The 27,379-nt window shown below is 38.4% G+C and overlaps 2 protein-coding genes across 6 annotated transcripts in view; one reads left to right on the top strand and one right to left on the bottom strand.

Moving 5' to 3' along the window:
• Positions 1 to 13,381, bottom strand: part of adgra3 (adhesion G protein-coupled receptor A3) — a 28,519-nt gene extending 15,138 nt beyond the window's left edge. The window contains exons 1-2 of the mRNA XM_023966016.1: positions 12,465 to 13,381; positions 4,836 to 4,907 (exon numbers count right to left, since the gene is read on the bottom strand). Coding sequence (XP_023821784.1) covers positions 4,836 to 4,907; positions 12,465 to 12,703 — 311 coding nt within the window. The 5' untranslated portion in view covers positions 12,704 to 13,381. The remainder of the gene's footprint in view (positions 1 to 4,835; positions 4,908 to 12,464) is intronic.
• A 3,987-nt stretch (positions 13,382 to 17,368) lies between these two features.
• Positions 17,369 to 27,122, top strand: LOC101166830 (cytosolic beta-glucosidase). Of its 5 annotated transcripts, XM_011487369.3 has the most exons (6): positions 17,373 to 17,852; positions 18,437 to 18,661; positions 18,753 to 18,772; positions 18,920 to 19,555; positions 21,489 to 21,612; positions 23,872 to 24,613. In XM_011487369.3, exons 1-6 carry the CDS (start codon positions 17,798 to 17,800, stop codon positions 24,066 to 24,068), a joined length of 1,257 nt encoding a protein of 418 aa, XP_011485671.1. In that variant the 5' UTR covers positions 17,373 to 17,797; the 3' UTR covers positions 24,069 to 24,613. The 5 variants fall into 5 exon arrangements, with proteins under 5 accessions (XP_020567246.1, XP_020567245.1, XP_011485672.1 ...); XM_020711587.2 differs by lacking the exon at positions 23,872 to 24,613 and adding an exon at positions 26,976 to 27,051 and having other exon boundaries at positions 17,369 to 17,852; positions 18,753 to 19,555; positions 21,523 to 21,612; XM_020711586.2 differs by lacking the exon at positions 23,872 to 24,613 and adding an exon at positions 26,976 to 27,122 and having other exon boundaries at positions 17,370 to 17,852; positions 18,753 to 19,555.
• The last annotated feature ends 257 nt before the right edge of the window (positions 27,123 to 27,379 follow it).

Raw genomic sequence — 27,379 nt, forward strand, 5'->3', positions numbered from 1 at the left:
TACTGCTAGATGCCTGCCTGCTACGTTTGACGTGGACGTGGGTTGTGTTGACTTTTATTAAAATAAAACTCTTGCAGTGAAATAGAAATGATGTATTAGTTGATTAATTAGTTGTTCAAAAAACGTTTCTTTGGATACATTTTCAGAAATCTTCAATTGCGATCAGATGTTTGTTTTCATTCCATGATACTGGACTGACTTCTCTACAAAGGTTTGCACTTTGTGAGTTTAAACAAGAGAAAAAGCATTTAAAAGTTCTTGTCTGTCTGAGAAAAATGTATTTAGTGTGTATTTAGGGGTTTTACAACCATAAATATCTGATCCTACTTGGCAGATTTCACCCATCCTGGGTTGTTTTTAGAACATAACTCCTAGGATAATTGAGGAATCACTGATATACACACACTTGACAGTGTCAAGTCAAATAGTGGAACATGACAAATGAGAAAAAAAAAACAGAGTTTCAACACCAAATAGAAGCAACAAGTTCTACATAAAGTGCAATTAGTTGATTCTCAGTCATTTTCATAGTCTGCCATAAAATGGAATTGTTTAAAAATGGTCTTACAACCGACTGCAGATGTAATTCCACCAAACTGTAAATCGAACACACCTTGATGTTCCACACAAACTGCCAACACCTCTGCTTGCAGAATTTGTTTGAACTTTGGCATAGGCCCCTGTGCTTTTGATGTTTCCAGCATAAAATCTATTTGACTCGAAGCAGAGAGAGACAGGCAGGAGGTGTAGACAGAAACTGCCACTACTCCTAAACACCCAGGAGGGTAAAACAAGTTGTTTCCCCTTGTAGGGCAAGGAAAGTATGCATGATGCTTCCATGACAGCTGTAACTGCTTGATAAAGTCCAGACAACTAAGCTAGGCTTTGGAGTCTGGTGGAAAATGTTGCAGTTTGACCTTCTGCTGCTTATCAGCCTTGTAGTGTGAACCCAATGAGGAAATGTGAGAAGTTATTATGTAAACCATTCTAGGCATATTTTGGATATGCCTATTCATTCAGGGAAGAGCCTTCTGCTCGTTTTAAATGCAAGAAGCAGACCTTTTCCAAGACTCATCCAGCTATCATCACTGCATGACTGCTGTCACGACCCGAGCCTCAAAGGCGTTCTTTGGCTCTCACATCACAAACTCGCACACGAGTACACAGCCTCTCTTCACATAAGTTCAAAGGCTTGCAGTCACAGATTCCTGTGGTGCTGCTCACCTGCACTGGCACTACCCAGGCAGTCATTACAGGAGGTTCAGGAGAATCCGTTCCCCACCTGAACCCACACAAAGGACCTCAGGGTAATTCTGTCGGTTTGATGTCAACAAACCGTCATCTGAAGTAGAGTTTGTGGCCATTGATAAGTTGCAGGGGAGGGTAAAAACTGCGGTTTTCGGAAACTTTTGATCCGAGTCAGAAAGAGCCGATAACTCTGCGCGGTAGTGTTGATAAATAGGAACAAAGTAACAAAGACATCACAAGATGTTCTCACAGACGGCTGTTGTTATGGTGCAGTTAGGATCTGAATAACTCAGTCAAACTCTGTTATAAGCCTTGTTTTCTGTCTTGCTTTAAAACTTAAAAGTTAATATATCAAACATTAATGCAAATGTCTAAAAAATGGATTACAAACAAATGGATCTGTGGCATAGCTATTGTTTTGCTGGCAGGTGATATCTGGAGAAAACAGAAACCTATAGGAACCTCAAACTACTGCAGATGACGGTATATTAAATTGCATTTGTTCTGAAACCTTTAAAATGTAATTACACAGAGAAAACAACTAACTTTCTCTGGTACTCGCAGTGAAATGAAAAGCAGGGTGTGTTTTGTTACCGATATCTACTATTTAAGATTTGAGTAAAAAAGGTTGGAAATGTTTCTGATGTCTTAGAAAGCAGTTCTTGAAATTACTAAAGAATGTCAAATATGCTATTATTGTAATATGTATACCGAATTAATCAATCACAAAGAAAGTCAGCACAGATTCATCAAATTTCATTTATCCTTTTAGATACTTGTACTTTCGAACTAAATACTTATGTATTTTCTTCAGGAAAAACTGATCTTATCTAATTTTTAATGCAAAGATTTATAATTGTATTAGTGCAACTTCCACCTTTGTTCTATATGTATCACTGGTTCTGCGAAAAAGGTCATTAACCAAATATACTTGGTCTTGAATGGAAGTTTAAAACCAATCTGACACTGAAATGAATTGTAAAATCCAAATCAAAATTTCTATAGCATTTCACAATGCTATCAGGAGCCCGAATGTTTTACAGTAAAAAGACAATATCAAGATTTTTTTTTAAATTGAGCAAATTAAGTAACAACTTCTTAAAAATAACAACAAATAAAATACATAAAAGACATAAAAAGTGTAAAAGAAACAAGATGCCCCCAACTACTGAGTAGAAAAAGCCATTCTAAAAAAGGTAAGTTTTTAGTTGACATTAAAAACTCTTCAGGGTCTGATGACATGCACAGTTCTGGGGGAAGATTATTACATAACTGGGGGATAGTAAAAGAAAATGTATGGTCACCCATGTGACATATTTGATTAGGTCTTACATCTTCTAAGAATTTCCATACTATCCCCAATGGCTGTTTTTTTTTTTTCCCACCTGGTACTTAAATAGATGTTCACAGCATGATGCTGAGGTTAACAGATTGACCCCTTTTTCAGACGGGGTACACAGAAATATTTAATGCATCTTTGAATGCAAAAGTGGAGTATGTTTAAAGAAAAACGGGTAGTGTTATCAGTGCCGTTTACTGATAAATGTAACATTACAGTCTCAATTAATGTCCCCTTTTTAAAAAGATCAGCTGTAGATGTGCACATGGCCGTCTTTGATGAACATAAAGTGTTTTTGTTAGAGGCAAAAACACAATAGAGTACTTCCTGCCCTTTATGTCTAAGTCGTATACTTTTTGCAAGCATATCTCACAAATCATGTGACTCCAAGCAGAAAGTATTCACCACAAGAGTCTGAACTATTCCAGCCTGTGTGTTACTGCAAACAGCAGCACTTTATATGATCTGACTTTAGCTTTTCACTTGGGAAAGGATTTTTGAAATGTGCTTAGTTTCATATATATTTTGAAATGAGGCTCATTCTTTCAAAATTAGATAAAATTAAAGGAGCGTATTACAACAGTAACTCCAATATAATAACACATAATGATGCATGGTTGTTTTGTTAAAAACTGTTGAACTGACGTCACTAAGCTCTTCAGGGACTAGCAAACAGCCTAGCTACTGCCGTTTTCTTTTCCTCTTTAAACCACAGTGAGCATTCCAAGGCAGAGGATTAGAGAGGCTTCAACATGTGACAACAGCCTGGCTTGGCCTTCACTTTTAAGACACAATGCAGATTCAGAGTGGCTTATATACAAGCAGAAGCACCTTTGAACCCAAGAAAACACAGCGGTCTCCACAGTTACTTTCCAATTTCACGCAGAGAGCTGGAGAGACGTAATCAATTCTTTACCCCTCTCTGGTCCTCACAGCCAGTCGTTGGCTGAGTTACCGCCGCCGCATTTAAGCAGTCCAAAGAGGAAGAAGAGAGGTTCTAGGCTCTCAAACGAATAAAAAAGCCTTCCCCCTCCATTGAAAGTTTGAAAGAAGTGTGGGAGGGGCTACAACATTCACTCAGTGTGCACGTGTGCGTGCATGTGAATTATCCTGCTAGCACCTCTGGCCTTGCATTGGCCTCACTGAAATCACAAAAGAAAGAAAGCCATCTATAAATCTGGCCCCACTGGTGTAGGGCAAACAACAGTGGGGTGGGGTTTGTTGGACACAATGAGGCCTGCTTACTGGAGGTAAAATTCCCTGAGCATTCATGCAAATATGACAAAAACAGAATTTACAACAAGCGTCTGACAATTCAAAAGAAAAACAAATTTAGAGCAAAATTGAAACATTTACCAAAAGTCGAAATCAGCATGTTCATTTTTAGGGATCTGTAACACTTGGGTGCAAGAAAGTAATTTGTTTTTATTATCAATGGAGCAAATGGATAGTATTTGACAACATTAGACACAAGTTTTAATCAACATTATTAAACCAGTTAAAAACCCCATGTCTTAGTACCTCTAAATCAATTGCCTATTATTTTTCGGATCTTAAGGCTTTTTAAGCAACCAGAGAATAACAGCAGAAGTTTTCTCTAGGAATTCCATGTTGATGTAGTCATGTGTTATTATAGCCTTGGGTAAAAGCAGGACCATTAAAGGTTTGGTTATTTTATCTGTTTGCACCCATTCCAATGTAATAAATCACTAGTGGCCTATACGGAAAAGTCCAAAGCCTTTATTTGCTTTACACTAACAATACAAATACCTTAAACACTGTTAAAGCTGAATCCTAAAAAAATAGCAATGCTGATTTTGTGTCACTTTTTGTGCAGCCACATGGCCCCCAGCCCGATATAACCGAACAGCTGTATATCAAGTTAGTGCCACCAGGCAGACAACAAAACCTTGGGGGGTATAACTATAATTAGCCCTTCTAGTTCTAGATCTCAAGCCTTCCACTTTAGACGGATATTTTTGACTTCAGCAAATAGCTATGTGGCTGCCTTCTCATTTTTAAAACGTTACTCTACAAATCAAAGAATCACTTGAAGAGTAAAAGATGGCTAATGCAGTGGTTCACAGAATGCATAACACTAAAGGTAGTTAGGACAACATGCTCTAGACCTAACTTGATCACAGAGAATGTGGCAAACGTAGATGTATATTTTTAAAAGAGAATATATTCCAATTATATTGTGTGAAACCAACCACCCGTCACCCGTCTTGAGTAATGTATTACTTACAGTTTTTCCAAAAATGACAATCCAATGAAGGAATCCTTTCTGAGTTCTTGAATCTTGTTGTTGTTTAAAATTCTGTGAAAAGAAAGAAACCTGTCATGAAAAGGAAAGCAAGTTTGCAGCGTTGTGTGTTGCTTGAATGTCTGCTCAAATGTATATACAATAAAAAAAGAATGTTTCATTAAGAAAATCAACCTCAGCACCTGAAACACCAACAAAAAGGATGCAAGTAAATAAATGTGAATAAGGAATCAAAAAGGATCTAGAGCTTTTTTTTTTTGATTCAGGTAAAGGTCAGCCCACTGTTTATTTTTGACACACAGTATTTGGTATTTTTTCTTTTTTGATTACACTTCTTGTAGAAAAAAAACTGCAACAAGTCGCTTAGTTTCTAATACCAAAATTTATAAAAGATTACAAAAGGGGCTGTTTCATCGATGAAAATAAAATTTGTCATAAAAGGTTGAGAAAGATGATGCTTGGATACTAGTTGAGATCAATACTTAGAACAAAAGCTGAAGTCAGAAATGTTCAGACATTTCAGGTTTAGAAAACTCTGAGTGAAATTTTTGTAGCTTCCTTCTTAAGTACTGAAATGCATTTTGCTAACTAATTCACGGTTAGTTACCATTAGACTTAATCCACAATGTGCTAAACTTCATTTTCTGTCCCCACAACTTTGACCCATGTCTCTTCTTTTCAAGGAAACTAGAAGCATTGTTCACTCCCATTACAAACCAAAGCAAGGACTTAAAGTCAGTGGCAAAGAACATTAGGTCTTGTTTGTTTGGTCACTGAAGTCGCTTTCTGTTCTGTACAATAGGCATCAGACTCTTGATGCACTCCCCAGCACAGAGCCTGCTGCTTGTACAGGTATGCTACTGCACCATTACCTGAACTCCAGAATTGTATAGTTATGCTATAAGCATGAAGAGTGACAAAGGATATTCAAACACCAATTGGGCAACAATACGTGGTGACCTATGATCAAAGATCTTTTGTACCTGCATAAATAAAGTACAGGCTACAAGATTTTACATTATGAAAAAAAAAAGACTTACAATCATGACTACAAAGGGGTTTATCTGGACTGGAGTTGTAGTTAAGTATTTGCCAAACTTAACATAAATAGATCGCAAATAGAAAAAAAGTTGTATGTTTGTGACCTTTTCTTATGACCGAAAGAAGAACAGTAAAAGCTATCAACTACTGTTACAGCCTATGTGGCAACTGTGCCTGGGGACACATAGTAAATGAGTCATTTTGAGTGGAGCCTCTATAATTTTATTGGCACAGTTTGGTGGTGTGTTGCGACCAGGCCCTTTGTGTCACCAAGATCACATAACAATGCTTTCACCTCCTCCATTAAGCTGGTTCGCGGACAAAAATTCAAAAAAGCCAGATCAGTTAACCTGATAACTACTAAGCATGAATTTGTACATTTACCAGTGGGGGTATTGAATATAAACTTCTCATCAATGACATGCACTGTTGAATTTCTGTGCAGTGTTTTCACTTCACAGAAAGCTGTAAAATTAGATGTCATCAGTAGATTGTGAAATTGAAACATATCTTGGAATAACTTGAGCTTGGATGCACAACATTCAAGCCCTATGACTCAATGGGTCGTCAAATTAAATCCGTAAAAGAGGCTCTCCTGAGGGTCATAAGCCATTTCCTTGTCTTCTCTCTACCCCCCACCCACTAATCAGTGGATGATTTCCTGCCTTAACCCCATTCCTCCCTCTTTCTCGTGTCAACATTGTTCAGATGGCATGCAAGAAATTATTTTGGCAAAAAGTAGGGTTGTGTTCTTCGCTTTCCACCAGTGCATTTGTGACAGTGATACAAGAGCTGGTCACATAAATACTATTTGTACAATAATTGGGAGTTTTTTTCTGTCTACAAATCCCTAATAACATTACTGCCCATCTCTGCATGTCAGCTAGACTTTTACAAACTACCGACAAACCCATGAAACTTTCTAAAGCAGTCCCAAATGTTGAAGTGCCTCCCTTGTTCTTATGCATTCACTAGATAAAACTTGACTGAATTCAGGTAAAGAAAAAGAAACTCCAAAGGGATGTACATGAATTTGACGTTATGCCGGTTAGATGTTTAAGCATTGAACTTTCACTCCGAGTCCTAATGTTGAGTGTCAAGCAGGAAGGTATTGAAGAACACTTTTTTGGTATGATTTGAACTAGGCCTGCACAATATACCGCAAATTTATCGTTGTTGCAATATCCAGCTCTGCAATATGCATATCGCAAAAGACAGTGAAAATCGCAATAAATCGTAAACCTTAAATGTGATAATACAACCTTATGGCAGCTTGAAGCATTTAACGAATCAAATAAATCCCTTTGTGCATTAGACCAATCGGATGGACGCCTTCACCTTGTTGACCAATCGGATGGAGGCCTATTATGTTAGATGTTTGTCTCCTATGTCAACGAGGGTCATTTGGAGTATAATTTTTAAACTGTTGCAATTAAATGGGAATGTTTTTGTTTATTTTTTTATTTGTTTATATACCGCAAATTATACCGTTATCGCAATATTAATCTTAGATATCGCGAGTTTTCCTCATATCGTGCAGCCGTAATTTGAACCAACAATCCTCTAGTCTTAGGGAAGACATTCTGCCACTGGGCCACTGAGCCAAGTAAAATAATATCGATAATTATAACATGAATGGTACAGCATAGCAGTCAAAAACTGTTTGTCCATGCACCAAAACCTAAAACAGCCATCAGAGGAACATTTTAAATAGCCCAACACATAAAAAGAAACATAGAAAGGCCAAACAAAAAAACTGTTTCTAAACATTTCTTTTCCAGATTTTGAAAAACCAACTAATTTTTCACAAGTTTTGGCCAATATAAAATAACCAGTATCGGTTAATATCTTCTTGGGTTTATATCTTCAACCATAGTTGAAGATATAAACCCAGGTTTTAAGTGTTGTTATGGTGTTAAATGTTTAGCCATACCGCACATATCACTGCTGCTTTAAAATATTTAAAACATACCACAAGGTGGCAGAAACATTGGTTGCAAAGGCAATGATGTGTTCATAGTCATTGTAGCCGTAAAGTCATCCCAGAACTAAACTGCCAAAAGTAGAGGCAGAAATGTTTTCATTAGCCAATCCCAATGATCATTGTCTAATGCAAAAATACTTGGATCCTATCCCATCTATGAACATCCCAACAAGGTGCTACAGCCTTCCGTTTTAAAAATGCTTAAAACTATAATATTAGTAAATTAAGAAAGACAAAAAAAAAAACAAAAGGCATGGTTTCTTTAGAAAAAGGTTAAAAGTGATGAAAATGTTTTGGGTTTTATGGGAAGTCTTGACGATTTAGAAAATGTTAATGAGCTAGTTTTTGTTTTATTTGGCAGTTTGAGAATGTCCAGGTACGGTAACCCAGCAAAGTGGGGCAAGTTTAATAGCAAACCATATCGACAATTTATAAAAAGCTGCAGACTAAGTAAATGTCTATAAAAATAAAACCTTGTTCCGAAATGCATGGAACAAGGACATTTGTGTCATCTTTTTAACGTAAGCTACTAAAAGGATCGCGCATGACAGAAAAATAAATGAGTTTACCATCAATTTTAGAGCTAAGGAGGTAAAATCTGATTGAAATAACATGAAAAATTCTCTTAAGAGAGACAGCAAGAAAACAGATGAGTGTGGCTCTTCCTTCTAGTTTACACTGTTTGAAAACCACAATGTTTAGTGCACCCCAGTGTGCCATCAACTTGGGCGCGCTTTTTGCTGCGGCAAAAGGAAATACCTGCTTCCTTCCCAACATTAATCCTGCATATCTCTGCGGAGAACTAACCCAGGTGTATTCATTTAAACTGTCCCAACAGTGCTGTGAATAGACCTTGGTTGTACAGAAATATGACAAAGGTGTGTTTGTAAAGCTCAAGTCAAAGGAACTTCTATTCATATACATACGTTGGCTGAAACTTTTACTTCAACTTTATAGACCCAAAAGAAGTGAGGATTAAATTTAACTCTGTACTATTTCACCGAGATTCATGCTGACGCGGGATGACAGGCCGGCTGAAAACTCATTTGTGCCATTTCCTCCAGATCACTTTAGGCATGTGGTATCACTTGCAGTGGACTCATGCAAGGAATGCATTGCTCATTTTTCTTGACAGAGGGGCATTGAGAGAAGAGCTGCAATGAATAACTTCATGCTCTCTGTGTCAGGGTAACCTATTCATTTAAACTACCTAAAGAGGCCCACTGCTCAAGACTGTCCCTCAACTTGTGAAGTCACTTTCTTGAATCAAGTCAAACCAATTGTTTTGGAATTACGTTAATTGCGTCAACGGTCAAAGAGTTATCGTATTTAAAAGAATGTAAAACACTGGGAGTTTAAGCAAATTCCTTTTTTCAAAAATTATGTCAGTAATCTGCACTTTAGTCTCATTTTTTCAAATACAAGAAAACACGGTAGTTTTACTTTGAAAATGGGCAGCTTCACCAACACTTTATTTTGAAGATTTGTTTACTTCCGGTGAAAGTAGCACTGCACATTCAGCTTTTTTTTAGTTTATAAACTTACAATTCAACATTATTCTGCATTTCAGAGCAATAAATAGATCGTTCCCGGACTGTATTTTTACTACACTTCACTATATTTATAATGATCGCCAGTCAGCGATCTTGGACGTCGCAAATATTCCTACTTGAATCTTCGAGGGCAGATCACAGCCCTAGTTAAGAATGTGTTACCTATTGGTGCAAAGCCAAAATAAAAAGCCGCTTTTCTCTGTATCAGCAGATTCACATTGATCACATAAGCAGTCAAAGAGTAATGGTATGTCAAAGTGCATGTGTTATGTAGTTGTCGCTGGTGACATTTCCAGTGTTGAACAATTACATTTAAACTTTTTAAGTCCTAAATTCCTAGGAATTTAAAAGTTGAATTTTTGTGCCTTTTATTTTACTAATTTTCAAGACCCAATAAGATGTTTTCACATAAGCTTTTCAATCACGTTTTGCATAACACACAAAACAAATGAGCTTGAACGTATCGTTACATGTTAAGTTCTATGTCATTAGTGAAGATTTCAACTTTGTTTATTTAAGCATGAAAAAAATCTAGTCAATTTTAATGAAGTTTGTGTCTATGTCCAATACATGAACAGATCTATGAAGCGAATAACAGTGTATGGATAGACCAAACCGCAGCATCTCCCTTACATGAAAAGCGCAGAAGTGCCGTTCAATAGAACCTCCGCAGAGTCATACTGGCTTTTGCAGGCTGTAAATTATCAACACTGTGGAATCAACGCGGACTGCTTTTTTGTTTCCATTTGTATCCAGGGGGAGACTTGACAGGGTTTCCGCTGTTTTCTTTGGTTTTTTTTTTACAATATATAACAAAACTGAGGTTGGAAGGAATTCCTGATATCAGCAGTATTTTAGGCTCTCAAAGTAAAATGATCTTAATCTTTAAAAGTTATATTCTCTACATTGTAAATTGTAACTAATATTAGTAATGTAGAAGCATGTTTCCACCTCCAATCTGTTTGTGTCAAAACAATGATCTGCATGATTAGGTACCAGCACAAAAAAAGAAGAACTCAAAAATACTGAAAGCCAAGCACGAAATGTACAAAATGGTGTATATTTTCCCTATAGAAAAGACGCAGCTTGGGGGGTGGTGGGGGTGGGGCGGTTAAAATGATTCATAATTCAGCATAATTTACATGCTTAGGTAATTACAGAAGATGGATAAAAGACAGATTTTTTTAATTCAATTATAACAGCATCTGGCACCATCTAGCAATTTAATAGCCATTTTTTTCCCCACTACCTTATTTTTCATAATTTTATGCTATTCTTTCACATACTAGCAGTATTTAACAAGCTATTTAATGAACATTAAAATTTTATATCTGTTACATTTATTATAAATTAACCCCTAAAATCACAGCTGTTAGCAATAATGCTAGGAAACCGCATCCACTGCATTTAAAGAAGGCAGTTTCTAAACAATCACAACATAATCTGTATTACAACAGGTTTGCACCTCTTCTAGATCCTTAATTTTGTTACAAACACTTGACATATAAACAATTGAATGAATTGCAATAAAACTCAGAAAACCTAAAAAAAAAAAAATTTAGTCAGTGATGGTGACAGCTTTTGATAATCACAAATTAGTTTACCGGACAGTTCAACTCCTAAAGCTATAAACACAGCTTTAATTTTCTTAAAGTACCACTCCGATCATCTTTTGTAGAAGTGTTCCCAGTGGTCTTTTTATTATGATTATGAAATTTTTAGGCAAAAAAAACTATCGTTTTCTATACCATTGTTTCTGCAGACCAGCAGGACTTCATCAGGAATTTGCCTGTGATTTCCCATCATACATTTGTTTACACACTTCTGCTAGCTTTCAGCCCCTCACTTCCCCAAGCTAACATTACCTGCACAGCAAAAGTTGCTAGCAATTTTGTAGCTGTCCAGCTGTACAGTTTTGAGCCAGATGCCAGCTCAGACGAGGATAATAAAGATGTACTGGATCCAGTCATCTATAAGCGGATGCTCTTTTACATTTTAAGGCATCCCTCAAGGGTCCTTTCCAGGACATGTAGTGTTTCACTTTATAAGAAGCAGATGATTGCTTTATTTCGCAGTAAAACTGTAGTATTCTTTATGCAACAGGTCTTTAGGACCAACCTATTTCTACAAAAATTGGAATGTACTCACCGTATTGACACTAGCACATGAGACCACCACACCCACAACTGAATTCCTGCCACTCTGCAGAAACTATGTCCTAGATAACACAGTTTTTTTTTTTTTTTGTCTAAAAACTGCCTCATCGCAAATAAAAGACAACTGCAAACACTTTTTAAATAGTTTAAGAGAAGATCAGAGTAGGTCTTTATTATGATTTAATCTTTTACATAAAAAGATCTAGCTATGACTTTTAAGGCATGCACGAGAATGAACATAAAGACCTTCAGTTATCAACAACCAGCGTCTGTACAATGTTATTCTTGTACTGCTAAAGGTTATGGAATTTACCCCCGAAAGATTAACAGCAACTGATACCCAATGTCTCCTTTTCAGGATAACAAAACAAAACAAATGAAGCCACAAGTGCTTCCCTTTAACATCATAACTTTTGTAAATTGAAAAAAGAACACCAAACCAGGCACTGTAAATCCATTTGAGGCATAAAGTATAACTCTAAAATGGGATAAACATAAGGCTTACTCAGGTGTGCTGTCAGGAGCTGAAACTGAAGTTAATCCCACCAGTTTATGTTACAGCCTGGAGGAAAAACACAACCAACCAGGATTTATTCCCATCCTGTCAGCTCTTATAAATAAAATACCCTCAAGACAGTCATGTGTGATCATTGGCTTAGTCATGAACACATCTAAGTGAAAATAAAGACTTTTTTTAGTCAATCAAGCTAAGCTTTTGTAAGTTTTGTGAGGTCATGTAACTTGATAGGGTAATCCTTTTCCTTAAAAGCTTTTCTGACAATGGTATCACGTTGTTTGATTAAGGTTTCCTTTTTTTTTTTTTTGGTGGCAGGGCTGTTCATTCACAAGTTAAAATGGCTGATATATATATACTCACAGAGTGACGGTTCTGTTTGGGTAGGAGTCCGGGGGCAACACCTGATTGAGCTCCATGTTGCTGCAGACCACCCTTATGTCGGATGTTAGGCTTTTCCCACCGCTTTTGGGGCGTTCGTCGGAGGATTTGCAGGCGGGCGGCGGCGTGGAGCGGCAGCAGACAGCCGCCAGCAGCAGCAGCAGCAGCAGCAGCAGCGGCGGCGGCGGCGGCGGCGAAAACACCAACGACCGCAGCCTCATACTCACGAAAGACCACCAAAACCACTACGGCATTGACGACGACAGAACAACAGCAGTGTGCTGGAAGGGAGTTCGCCTTACAAGCTGGAGAAAAATAAGACCTTTGTCCTCCGCGAGCTTTCCTCCATTTCTCAAAAATATTGTTTCCTTTTCTCGGGGTCAAGTCCAACGGAGGTGTCCTTTGTTTGGCTTATTTACAATTCCCATTCCGTTCTGGCGCGTGCTTCGTTTCCCACAAAATCCATGTAGTAAACAGAAAATTCCAGCTAGTTTCTAAAAAATGTGTCCGGGTTTTGGAGCTTCTTTGTTGCTCGTGGCGTGGGAGCGGGTCCGTGTTGTCTTTCCACGGGCGGCAGCTGCAGTCATCTCAGGTTATTTCTCTCTAAAACTTCAGGAAATATCGTCAGGCTCTACATGAACTCCGTGGTACTTTGTTGTACCCTCACCGAATGCGCGACAACATATCCACGAATACACACACAGTCACAGGAAATTACTTCCCAAAAACTACACAAAAGTGGAAAGTTGTACTTACAAAACCTCCCAAAATGATTCAAAACCATCAAAAATTAAAGTAAAACCAGATAAAACTTCATAAAACTCGTATGCAAAAATAGTGCTACTCCGAATCTGAGATTTCCCTCAACTAAAATCGTCATTGAACAAGCTAGGCAGGGGAAATTAAACAACATCCGCTCTGCCTTTCAGAATAAAAGCACGTTTTAAATTGTGAAGTGAAGACAACTTTGCTTTTTCCCGAGAAACAACTGGATGGAGGGGACAAACCACAGTGTGTGTATATATATCTATATATATATATATATATCTATATATATATATATATAGATATATATATATATATATATAGAGAGAGAGAGAGATAGATATATAGATATATAGATATATAGATATATAGATATAGATATAGATATATAGATATAAAAATGAGACCCTTTCCATAAAGCAAAATTAGCATTTTTCTTCATATGAAACTAGTAGTTGCAGACTGTATAGGCACTTTCGGTTTTGAACTTGGTTTGTTTTGAGGTACTAAGAGATGAGTCAAGCCAAAAAAATAGAAATAAAATAAAGAAAATATCAAAAGTTTAATAATAATAATAATACATTTTATTTATAAGGCGCCTCTCTGAGAACTCAAGGCTGCCGTACAACATATGTACGGTATATAAAATACAATGAACAGTTCAAACAAAAATAATTAAATACATACACATTTAAATAAAATGTATATAAAAACATGAAAAAGTTACTGTTACAGTGAATAGGCCATTTGAAAGAGATGAGTTTTTAACTTTGATTTGAAATGTGGGAGTGGTTCAGAGTTGTGGAGGTCAGGGGGGAGTGAGTTCCAAAGCTGGGGAGCAGAGCAACTGAATGCCCTGCGCCCCATGGTGACAATACAGGAGGGAGGGACAGAAAACTGAGGAGCGGAGAGAGCGAGCAGGTGTGGCGATATGAAGGAGGTCCGAGAGATATGGAGGTGTAGAGCAAGATTTTGTATTGAATGCGGTATGGAATGGGGAGCCAGTGAAGCTGTTGAAGGATAGGTGTGATGTGGTTGATGGAGGGAGTGCTTGTGATGACACAAGCAGCTGAATTCTGAACCAGTTGAAGTTTATGGAGGGTTTTTTGTGGGAGACCAAACAGAAGAGAGTTAATGTACAGTAGTCCAGGCGGGAAGTAACAAGGCTGTGTACAGCAGTGGACTGAGGAGTGAGGGAGGGCAGGAGATGTTGTATGTTGTGTAGATGGAAGTAGGCTGAGCGGGGGATGTTGTTTATGTGAGAAGTGAAGGAGAGACTACTGTCGAGGATGACACCCAAACTCTTTACCTGAGGGGAGGGAGAGATGGTGGAGCCGTCGATGGAAGGAGAGAAATTATTAGTCTTGCTCGGGGTGCCTATCAGAAGAAGTTCAGTTTTATTGCTATTGAGTTTTAAAAAGTTGGAGGTGAACCAGGATTTGATTTAATTGATGCAGTCAACCAGCGCTAATGGAGGCAGTGTGGAGTTGGGTTGTCTGGAGTGATGGAGCTGGGTGACATCGGCATAGCAATGGAAATGGATGTGGTGTTTTTGAAAAATGAGAAGGTAGATGATGAAGAGGAGTGGACCGAGGACAGAACCCTGAGGAACACCGGTTGTGATAGGGATAGAATGAGAAGTGAAAGATTTCCATTGAATAAACTGAGTGCGGTCAGACAGGAAGGAATGAAACCAGTACTGATGTGACTAAATGTACATGTTAATTAAGTTTTTATCCTAAAAAATTTTGTAAGGATAAGACTAAAAATTCATCTCTGAAATTGTTCTGGGATATTGCTTGACTTTTTCTCATTTCCCACCCAAAAAATTAAGAGTCATTACCACAGTTCTTTGCTTGATAAAGAGTTAGGGATAGCAAACACTCTCTGGTGTGACAAAAAACAGGACTAATTCTGTTAGAGGGTCCCAATTAATGAAAAATAATTGGGGGAAAAAACACATTTTCAATTTAGTGATACCTTAAGTCCATATGAGTTTGAATAAAAAGGAAACTGAGCTCTGCATGCTTTCCCAATGAAGGGTTTTATAAACAGATTTAGTCAGTCCAAATATAAATTTTCCTTTTATCTTTTTTTTCCTCCATAAAAAGCACAACTATACAAGACTTTTTCCTTTGCTAAATGGAGCTTTTGTGCTTTCTGGTTGCTGTTTGTATGAAAAACAAACGACTGGTCTTCCATTCCTGTCGTCTCTTCTGATTGAGTGCCCCAACATGTTCAGTCTAGTCTGCTGAAGCCTTGAAGACAAAGACACACGACAAGTTAAAATCCTTGAATGAATGTGTGAGGAAGAGAGAGGAGAAGCTTTGACTGATAAGAATTTTTTACCTTTTGGCACACAATCCATTTTCCTTTGTTATGATTAAGTCAAGTGAAGCGCTTGATTCTGCAGAAAAGGTGGATGAAAGAGCAGCATCCAGTTTGAGCAGAGATTAGAAAACGTGGGGCCTCTGGCTGTGCTTTCACCTCCTGTTTGTTCATGTTATAATAAAGGTAACCTGGAACGACTCAGCTTTGAGTCTGAGTAGACTTCAAAAACACTCTACAGGAAGCAGTTCTGACTCAAAATATAACAATTTTATTCAAATTGTAATTAAAAGTGTTGATTTCATAATATTTGATCAAACAATTTAAAGAACTTGTATGTGTAGTTACTGAATGCAGACATTTCTGAGAACTAAACAGTCTAGCCAAAGAAAACCAGTAAGCAGAATGAAAAAAATAAAATTTTTGTGATAACTTGGTATGATCAGAGACTATTATTATTTTCCACCTTATCTAATGGATTTGTTTTGATAAAAGTCAAAGATATGCAAATAATAATGCATGTTCGTTTTCTCAACTATAAAAGTAAATTAAATTTGCATCATGATCATGAAAAAGGAGACGTTCTAGCGTTCAAAATGTGAAACAACTCTTAACAGCTAAATCAATAAAATCATCATTAAGAACTGGTAAACTATGCAAGTGGATTGCTTTTTTTTTAAAGTAGCATAGATCAATCTAAATGCAACTACACCGTGATTTTTGGTTGTATAACTTTTCTGAAGCCTTTGGTGGCACAATTATTCAATTAAACTGCTATATTTCAGTATGTTAAGAGTTTCTTTAACACTTTATTTGAAAAACAATTATACTCAGCATTTAAGAACACAGGAAAACTAATATTTGCCAATGCTTTGTAGTTTATAATATAGTTTTAGTAATCTTCTCAGTTAAAAAAATGCATTTCACATATGAAGCACTAGATTTTTATTTGAAAAAAGAGAGACATGTCCATAACAGCAAAATAAGAGCAACCATATCTGATAATGCTCCTGTCATTTAGTTCCTGCTTGTGCCTCCATGTGGGCTAAGGGTGTACTTGCAACCAGGGAGTACTATTTTAGTTTGTCTAGTTTAAGGAAAAAATAATGTTTTTCTATACTTAACAGTTGAAGTTGCATCAAATGAAACTCTCAAGAGGCTTTTAAAGATATTATGCACTTTTTAACTTTGAAAATGTACACCTAAATCACACTGTGTGTTAAAACTTAGAGCTTATAGTCATCCCTAGTATTTGTTAATTTAAAAAATGATCAAAGTTGCAACACAAATTCTGCATTTTAATGTTAAAAATACATTAAATGAAAAAAGGAATAAGCACATTTGATTTGAATAAATAAATAAATAAATATACTGACATTTATTTCAATTAATATTTCAAATTGTAGTCCGTGTTCATTTAAGTTTTTAAGTGTACGTTTTATCTATTTGTACATTAAATGTAAAGAAAATAAATAAAACAATAACCTCGAAATTATCTAAAACAGATAAAGAACTTCTTTAAAAAAAATCAGGAAGCAATAAAATATTTCTAAAAGGAAAATAAAACTTCATCTTTTGTTTAGCTCGTCGAATATTTATTAGTTTCAATTAAAAAAAATTTTTTTTGATGGAAGATTATTATTGTTTTAAACAAATAAAAATAATGACTCAATGTAGGTTCTTGGAAATAGCAGAAACCCTGATCTTTTTTTACTGTCCCTTTATCTCCATGTCTGCGGACTGCACTGTCAGTTTAATAAACAGGAGATTCCGTAATTATTTGTCAGTAGAGGCTTGTTTTTTTTATTTTTTTTTATAAACTTTATTATTCAACACAAATAGAACAAATATGTATGACAGGAACAATAGTCATAACAACAACAATGTCAGGGGATGGTACATGTATTACAAAAAGATTACAGATGCTATGCATTGAAAATATTCAGAGAAAGACAGGTAAACCATTTTTCTAGCCATCTTGTCTTCCTGCCAATCCCTGTGGCTTTTCTCACGTGACCTCCCATGTGACGTACAACCACGCCCACTCTTTTGAATGAGCCACTTCCTGGTTTCAGGAGGAGCGCGTCTGCGTTGAAGTCGGTTGAGGTCCATTTAGATCACGAGACACCTGACTTAATTTATGTGAAACATATTTTCTGTTGTTTAAGAAAACTTTAAATTAGAAAAAAGGGGCTTCCTGTCAAAAACACAAAAAAATTGTTATGTTTCCGCCTAATTTTGCTTGGGGAGCCGCAACGTCTGCATATCAGATAGAAGGTAAAACACGCGGGGGGAGCGACTGTAATGACTACACAATGTTAAAGGCACAAACTCTGTAAAAACCAGTTTATGAAAAAAAAAATCGTAGCTATGTTTTTTTTCTTTCCAAAACTTGCATTTTAAATATCTAAATAAATAATGCATTTATAACTAAATTAAAAAAGTGATTTTTCTGTTATAAAAGCCATTAAAAGATGAAAAATAATGGTTGATGCTTAAGATGAGAAAAAATGCAAAGTAGTAAATCAGCTTAACAGTCTGGATGCCAAAAATCGTTTTTATTTTTTAAAGTTGTGCATTATATATGGTGACCTAGTATTGAATTTGAATAAGTTATAGTTTTTCAACTCAGTCCTTATCCAAATTCTATATTTTTAGTTTCTTTTATGTTTTTGTGTTCTTACTTTCTCCTGATTTCTATTTTAAGCATTCGTTTATTTTTTAAAGCTTGCTCATGTAATTTTTGAGTTTTTCTCTTGCTTTTGAACTAAACACGTCATTTTAGCAGAAGTCTTGTAGAATGTGTTTTATCACCCCTGTGTTGGCATTTGCATTGACGTACAGTAATGCTGCTTGTTTAGGTGGATGGCAGGCAGACGAGAAGGGACTTAGTATCTGGGACACCTTTTGTCATGAGGAAGGCAGAGTGTTTGGAGAGCAGAATGGAGATGTGGCCTGTAGCAGCTATGAGCTGTGGGAGACAGACCTGGCCTGCATCCAGCAGCTTGGACTGACCCACTATCGCCTGTCTCTGGCCTGGGCCCGGCTCCTGCCTGATGGGACCACCAGGCACGTCAATCAAAAAGGTATATCTGCGTGTCCCTTCAACACCCAGAGTGAAACCCTCATAAATTGATGTTTTTTTTTTTTACATTTTTCTTTATGGCTGTCAAACAGGTGTGCAGTACTACAATAAGGTGATTGACGATTTGCTGGCCTGTAACGTGTCCCCTATGGTCACTCTGTACCACTTTGATCTGCCGCAAGCTCTCCAAGATCGGGGCGGGTGGTTATCACCCAGCATAGCTACTTTATTTGATGACTATGCAAAGTTTTGTTTCCAGACTTTTGGAGATCGAGTCAGACTTTGGATCACAATCAACGAGCCTTACGTGTGTGCCAAACTAGGCCATGAGGATGGCATCCACGCCCCAGGGTTAAAGGAAAAAGGCACCCTCGCTTACGTGGTCGGGCACAACATGCTCCGTGCTCATGCCATGGCGTGGCACAGCTACGACTCCGGGTACAGAGCAGAGCAGAGGGGCGCTGTGTCGCTGGCACTCAACAGCGACTGGTTCGAGCCGCTGGACGGGGACTGCAGCGAGGATGCTGCCGCCGCCGAGCGTGAGCTCTCATTCACGCTGGGATGGTTTGCTTGGCCTGTGTTTGTTACTGGAGACTATCCGGAGATGATGAGATATGCCATTGATGCACAGAGCTCCAGGCTGGGATACACTGGTGCCTCAAGGCTGCCAAAGTTCTCAGAGGGTGACCCTGCTGTTTTGGGAACTGCTGACTTTTTTGCGCTCAACTACTACACATCCCGCAAAGTCAAAGCAGGAGGAGGTCGAGAGCAAACGCTCAGCATGAAGTGCGACAGAGATGCAGAGGACGTTTTAGACCCTTCCTGGCCTGTTTGTGGGGTTTCTTGGCTTGCTGTTGTCCCACACGGCTTAAGAAAACTTCTTCAATACATTAAGGTAATGCCTGAAGATATGGACAAACCTGGCATGTGATGCACATTCTTGATTGTGCATTGTAAAACGCCCATGTTGTTGTAGGGGGGTTGACTTGTATGAGTGCTGTAGGTTTTTGCATTGTCCAGGCCCATAGAGGGTCACAGACAGATGCGGCCGCATCTGAAGAGGAGCTCAGGTGTGTGTTGCATTACCCTATAGGCTCGTTTGGCCACCTTATAGGGCGTCATAAAAACGGAAAGTACCTTTTGTCGTGGGTGTGGTAAATGTATTGTGAAGTACTTGTAAGGATAATGTAAGTTACACAAACCTATACCATGGTCCGGTTGAATACTCGATTCTGATTGGCTGCTGGGTGTGTGTTAAAAAGTGATATACCACAGGAAAACCGCACAGTGAAAAAAGAAGTTCTGGTCACCTAGCTTAGATGTTCTGCATCACTGCGCTGGTTTCTTTAAAACAACTTTTAGCTTCATCATCGGGACAAAAACAACCGGTAAGAGGTGAACTTTCTATCTGAACTGATGCTTTATATCGCGAATATTGAATTCAGCGGTGGTGCAGCGACACACCACATAATAAATAGTCCACTTCCTGTGAAAAAAGCTATCCAAATCGGAAAAAAACAAGAATTAAGGTCTAAAAACTTGTTAGTATTTATTTATTTTGTAAGTGACCATGGTATAAGCGGTTTAATGGCCTTCGAAGTGTGCATTATCAATTTTTCGCGTTGGACGGTTCAGGCTTCCACGGCGTGTGTTAAAACGTGATAATGCACACTTTGTTGGCCATTAAGCCTTACTTATGACGCAGGGGGGTGTCCAATTAACATGCAAGTGCCTTTGCGCGCAAGGGACATGCAAGGGACATGCAAGGAGCATGCACTTATAAGTTGAACAGCACTGTTTCTTGCACAGTGCGCAAGTTTTGGGGAATTGGGGGAAAAAAAATCTGTACATTGTACCTGCATCTCACCTACATTGCCCTTATGTGTTGTATTAGTGTTCGCTGTAACTTGTTGCTCGCAGCATGTCTGTAGAAAAAATGTGCATGAACAGCTTTGCTGTACGGCAGTGACGTACGGTGAGGTTGATGGTTGGTGAGGCACTTACTCCTCTGGAGCCAGATTTACAATTGCAAGAACTGACTATTTCACCATTCATCCAACAGCAGGTAACAGCTTATAAAATACACACAAGAACCTATTTTTCCAACAGAGAATATTTCTTTTATAGACATGGATAGACACTCTTCTTCAACAAAGATTGAAAACCATGTTTGGCCTTACTATGCACCAATCCTTCTCCACAAAAAGCTCTATGATCTGTTGGAAATGTCTTACTTATTTTCCTTTTAGTTTAACGAGTCTCTCCTTCTCAATGTAGAGAGATTTCCTCTCTTCCTCCAATCTTAAAATTTGGTTTAAGCCACCTGCGTGCCCTGCTCAGGTTTGACAGCCTGTACCTACCTGTAAGGACAGTTGTGACCAAGGCAAATAATTGTCTGTTTCGCTATATTCTTATCTATTGTTTCGTAGATCTGGGATTGACTCACAACAAGACTCCCCCACATTTCACCCAGCGAATTTATTCTTCACCTTTGAACATGATGGATTGCGTCCAGCCGCACAAGAAGAACACTCTGACATTTGTTTAATGTTTTGCCATTGATTCTGGATGCAGTAATCTCTCTTTCGACACCTCCAGAACGGCACTGATTCTTCATTAATGCTGTCACGTAGAATGAAACCGTTACTTTGCCGTGTTTGCAAACAAGCAATTTCCTGCCGTTGTGACTCGTCACAGGCCATTAGTTTGAGCCTGGCACCATCAAACGCGGCTAAACGACACGCCGTGCACCAATCTGTCTCCCCTCTGAATGCCTGACAAACTCTGATGCCTCGTTTGACAAAAACATTTGCCTTGTTACATTCCAGGACACTTTCAGTAACCCTGCTGTCTACATCACAGAGAATGGCTTCGCTCAGGCCGGGCCGCTGCAGATCGAGGATGCTCAACGCTGCGAGTTTTACAAGAGCACCATCTTAGAAGTCGCTAAAGGTAATGGCTGGTGGACGCTGTTTAATCACTGAGCAGGACTTGGCAGACCGTGCAGCCTTAAGTATGTCCATGAAACAAATGATGGTGAAAACATTATTTTAATGTTGTATTCTTGGAGCAGTGCCTTTTGAGTCACTTTTTAAGCACCTCGTGTCCAATACAGCATTAGGGTTTAACAAATGACTCCTCTAAAAGTTTCCCAAGTGTGCTCCTATTCAAGGGCTGAGGGTCATTATAAAGCTGGAGCACAGTTAGGCTTGGCAGGCCCTCTTGGCCTGAGAGTGGAACACGGTCAACCATCAGCTTTTACTGTTCTGGATAAATGGTGTAAAAGGTTTGAATCCAAATCACATTATGGTGCTTCAATAACCCTAAATGTGCAGCCCCAGTGTATGCAAACTGGTAATAAACATCATTTCTTGTTGTACGTATGTGTTAACACTGCAAACGTTGGATGCACCATACGTTTCTGTGCAATTGCTGTGCAATTTCTTTCACATGCAATTTCTGTGCAAAAGGGTGAGCTTAAACCTGCGAAGCATTGCTTTGCACATCTGCCGAGAGAGACTGCAAAACACGATGCAGCAGTTTATTATCCTGCTCTAGTGCCTGGAAGGGGAGGTCTACTTTTTCAATCAATTCTAACCTTGCAGCTTCTTGATTGGCCGGACACACCTGATCCAGGTAATTGGTACTGGGTAGAATATCTGGATAAAGAGTAAATCAGTTTCCTGCTCCAGTGGGTTTGCATTACACCAAATGTATTTTTTTTTTCAAAGAGCCAGCTGTAAACTTTGGTAAGTGCGAGATCACTCAGTGGACAGAGATGTTGTTTCTTTCCTATATTTCTGCCAAAGAGTGATTTTTAAAGTGCTCTCATGATGATGATGATGACCCCCCCCCCCCCCCCAAAAGAAGCAGATCTGATCAAAAACAAGGAGACCCCAGTTTCAACTGCAAGTCATGTGACTTATGCAGTTGACTGTTATGACTGAATGCTATGACTATTGTAACTGCTTTCATTTTCTGCCTTTTTGTGAGATGCCATTTAGGTTTAAGCCTTAGTCACAGCTGCCCTTTCGGTTAGATAGTAGCCCGCATGAAATATGAAGGTTGTAGACCGTTCACTGAGCCCGAAGAGCAACAATGTCATTCGGATATGATTTTTTGTTTGTTGAACAACCGCCCCCAAACTCTGCACACTGTGCACGGAAGTGCTGTTCAAGTGATAAGTTGTTTGTCTGGGCGTCCTACAAACACTTGCGTACCACATGCACACCGGTGGTGTAAAGGGCTCCCTACGACAGCATCACTGCTACGTCATAGCTTCCTTTAGCCTTAAGAACACTTCCTGATGCACATACCACACGCACGGCAATCGTATGTTCCATTTCTACGATGTACCTTAAGGTGGTTGTACCAACCTCAAGGGAACTGCAAGACACACCCGCGCTTCCTTTAACCCTTGTGCTATCCTAGGCTCGTTAACATTGGGATTTGGGTCATCTAGACCCACTAGACAGTGCGCTGAACCTTTTTTCTTCAATGATTTGTGAACCTCATTGGTGTCCAAGGGTTACATGAAATCATTCCACCTTTATCCACCTTTGTCATGGTAGGGAGAACACGGCAATGCAAGGGTGGGGTCATCTAAGATAGCACAAGGGTTAAGAAGCAGCTGCCGTCTACGACCCTCCACGGGTCTAGGCAACCCAAAAACCTGCAGCGTCCGTACGGGTCAACCCCTCATACAGGCGCATATGACTAAGGCTTAAATTATATTGCATTGGTCAAGTTATGATTCAAATATTTTAAAAGTCTTACGTTTTATCTCAGCACGTTTGCATTAATCTGAATAGTTTGACTTTGATGCTCAAGTATTCAAAGAATTTATAAAATTAGCTTTCTTTTCAAAAATGAATTATGCGCAAATCTAAGTTTTCTGTTAAAATAAAAAAGGCAAGCTTTTACGATGAAAGCAAAAACTACACTGGAATGTTTAGTCATTAATGAGATAGCAAGTGCAGACCTTGCTTAGATACTCACAGCTGACAAGCATATAACTAGGCATTACTAATGATGCTGTTGTTCTCAAGTAAAGTAATGATGTTAATCTTCTCGCATGTCATGTTAACAGTCATGAATTAATTAGATGGTTTAAGAAGGAGAAGCAACAGTTTTGTTCTTTTTCTTTTCAAAAGCTGCTTTTTCTTGCTCTGCTGTGTTAAACCGCCTTTTTTATGTTCTGACTCCGTTTAGCCATAAATGAAGACGGGGTCAACGTCTGTGGATATTTTGCGTGGTCTCTGATGGACAACTTTGAGTGGGCCGACGGATTCAGTGTTCGTTTTGGACTCTTCCACGTGGATTTCTCTGACTCCAACTTGACCCGAACCATCTACAGATCGGGACAAGACTATGCCCGGACTATTTCGACTTACAGACCTGGGAAATGAACACGAAAGGGAAAAACAAAGAAGGTTTATTATGGACGATTCTGGTTCTACACTAACATTACAAAACCAGACGCTGTTAAAACCTTTGAATTTAAAAAGGGTTATGTATCGATCATGGCTATGTATGAATTCCCTCGCTACTGACTTACGGGTCTGCAACACTTAAAGAGTTTGGGCTCAGGAATCTGTCAATAAAAAATAAATTCATAAAGACTTATGCACAAATCAAACCTTGCAAAAAAAGAAATTGAACAAATATAAAAAAAAATACGACATTTGGTTTCACGTTTAACATGTCTGTTTTGAATACAACTCTTTTTTTTGTCTTGAATACAACATTTCCCCTGTTAAACTGTCAAAAACACGACACTGGCATATACATGGAGTCCAGAAACATTGATTCAACTGAGTGAGGATGCACTTTGAGCCTCATTTATTAAACTAAGATATAATTAAACTTTTTAGAATGTTATTGATCACCTGACAGGGAAATTATCTTGATACCATATCTGCTGAATAATAATAAAAAAAAAAAGTTATTTACAGCTGCTGCATTTTGTGTTGTCACGTGAGAAAAGCTGATCGCATAAACAATACACCGGACCCGGAACTGGTGGGAGAAAAGAGCAGCAGTGTTGGGTCTAAACACTTCTCAACTATATTTGAGCAGGAAGAAAGGACACGGACTCACTTTAAATCTTTTCTGGAGAGAGAGAGAGACAGCAGACAGGAACACACTCATGCAATTCTCCGTTTGCTCTGAGCTTCCAAAGCTCTTCCTCCTCGTTTTTATTGATAATCAGGGTGTTTCCCTAGGTGTAAAAAAAATAAAGTCCATGTTCGTCAAACTTCTTCAAAGATATGATAATAAGAGAACGACAGAACAAAATAAGAAAAATGGATGGACGAACGGACGGATTGATGGATAAATGGATAGATGGATGGATGGGCGGATTGATGGATAGATAAATAGATGGATAGATGGATTGACAGATGGATAGATGGATGGATGGATAGATAGATGGATGGATGGATGCATGGATAGATAGACAGATGGATGGACGGATTGATGGATAGACGGATAGATAGATGGATGGATAGATAGATAGATGGATGGACAGATAGACGGATGGATGGATGGATGGATAGATGGATGGACGGACAGATAGATATCACTTTTCCAGCATATGATAAGATTACAAAAACATGTCAGCAACAACAAACACTGTGTGCAAACAAAATAACAAATAAACATTAAATAATAAATAAATTATTTGTAAAAAAAAAAGTTGATTATAAGACTGGTGTTTTTGTGCTGTAAATTCAAAGTTTTATGGCATTTGGAATAACAAATGTTTACCTGCTTGCAGGCACAGTCGAGCGCAGGCCTGAGGACAAAAAAAATAAAAACTGCAGTAAAAGACGTGTTTATGAGTCCAAATGACATTTTCTGCTTTCTGAACCAGCTCCCCCAAGGAGTCTGTTGTTTTCTTTATTTAGAAACCCACTGTGTTCTGATGATGAAGACTTGGAGGATTTATAAAATATAATTTTAAATACGTTCTTTTCAATTGACAAATCTTTTCCAATGCAATGCATTGGTCTATTTTCACCAATCTAGTGAGCACTGATGCACATATGTTTTTGGGAATTTTCCATGGCACTTGATCTTAGAAGATACCCTGACAAAAGGGCAAATGTTCTAAGTAGTGAAAGAATCTGGACAAAGCCTATGTGAACATTTAAAGTCATTAAAACAGAACATTTCCATTCTTAGGCTTTTCTGAAATCTGCTTTCGTAAAACAATTTTTTTTTGTCTTTTTATGTTTAAAAAAGTGTATTCTTGTCACAACTAAACAAATCAGTATTTTATGTCTGCAGATATGAAGCAGAGCTTAAAGTGAACAGAGTTTTGCCGTCAGTAATGTGTTCTAGAGGCTTTCACCATAATGGAGTGCATACGTCTGCAGCTGACACTGTCTTTAATGGGAATCAGCTGATGTGGTTTGTGCGAATTAAATCAAACGTAACATTCCCGTTTATTACCGGAAGTTGTGGATCAAAAAAAGGCCTGAAGCCTGAAACAACCGTTCTGAATCGTTGGTAGCACAAAAACTCAACAAAAAAAAAGTGACACAAAGTCGTATTATGACCACAGCCTTTCTCCTTAGGAAAGTCACATGCTTTGGGTTTTGCAAAGCTTTTGTGACCCAAAGAAAAAAAAAAAGGACATCTGAATCCATGAAGAAACCTGCTGCAGACTCAGAAGTGATGCCATCTGAAAGCAACAGATGTCCCACCACAGAATGAGACCACAATGTCATTTGTACCTTCAGCACAGCTGTGTAAACTGTCTAGTTGGAGATGGGAAAAAAATAAAGGGAAACAAAAATCCTCCTAGCGGCTGATTCTTTGTCCACACTGTGGTACAGATTAAGCAATATTTAGATTTAGCCCTGATAAATGCACGCCTGAGCTAAGGGGCTTAAAGATGGAGGTGGGATTTTTGTTTTCAGCTCTGAGGCTGCGTCTGATAAGACGGAGCATATTGTCGACAGTTTGCGATGTTTAAAACTGAAATCCACATCAATTAAGGGGATGAGAGCTGCAGATGAAGATTATGATAGCATCTGTTTGTGAGGCTGCACTGCCCCCTTGTGGTGCTCGCAGAAAGCGCACCATCACAGTATGTGCGGCTTTGATGTATGGAACGTATCCTTTTGGTTGAACAATGAACAAGTGAAGAAGCTCTCTAACAGCAATACATCATATATTTAACACAATTAATATTTATACCCGGATGGGGAGGGAAATGTGATTTATATACAGAGTTGGGGGACTTTGCATTAAGAAGCGTGGTGTATCATGGCATCCAGTTGTCTTTTTTTTTTTCTTTCTCTCTACAGATGTGAATAATACCCTGGTGGCCCTCGTCCATCTCCGTCAAGTCGAGTGAGAACCTCTTTTGTTTTGTGATGAATAATGTGGAAACATGAATAATGGTGCTCCTCTTCGCATTGCAACGTCTTTGCAGCGTGCTTTTGAAGGCAAAGTTGAGCCACATCTCGCCGCTCGCATATCTACAACTCTTTCAGGTGCTGCAGGTGACTCCTGCAGGGTACAAACAAACAAAAAATGTTATTGAACTCTCTGGAAAATAAAAACATGGAAGTTTTTTTCTCGCCAGATGTGTCAGAGTCGAAATCAAGACTGAAGTAGGTCTGAATCTTGTTTCCCGTGATTCATCTTGGGCGACTGAATTTTTCAGCTAAGAATTGATTAGTAATTCCAGAAACTGTCTGCCGGTATT

The sequence above is a fragment of the Oryzias latipes genome, chromosome 18 (assembly GCF_002234675.1).
Source record: "Oryzias latipes chromosome 18, ASM223467v1".
NCBI classification, from domain to species: Eukaryota; Metazoa; Chordata; class Actinopteri; order Beloniformes; family Adrianichthyidae; genus Oryzias; species Oryzias latipes.

Excerpts from the sequence above, each read along its gene's own strand:
- LOC101166830 (XM_004079749.4), top strand. The coding sequence starts at position 17,798 with ATGTTTCCGCCTAATTTTGCTTGGGGAGCCGCAACGTCTGCATATCAG. Across the intron at positions 17,853-18,436 it reads GTCTGCATATCAGATAGAAG|GTGGATGGCAGGCAGACGAG; the intron begins GTAAAACACGCG and ends CTGCTTGTTTAG. Across the intron at positions 19,556-21,488 it reads AACTTCTTCAATACATTAAG|GACACTTTCAGTAACCCTGC; the intron begins GTAATGCCTGAA and ends GTTACATTCCAG.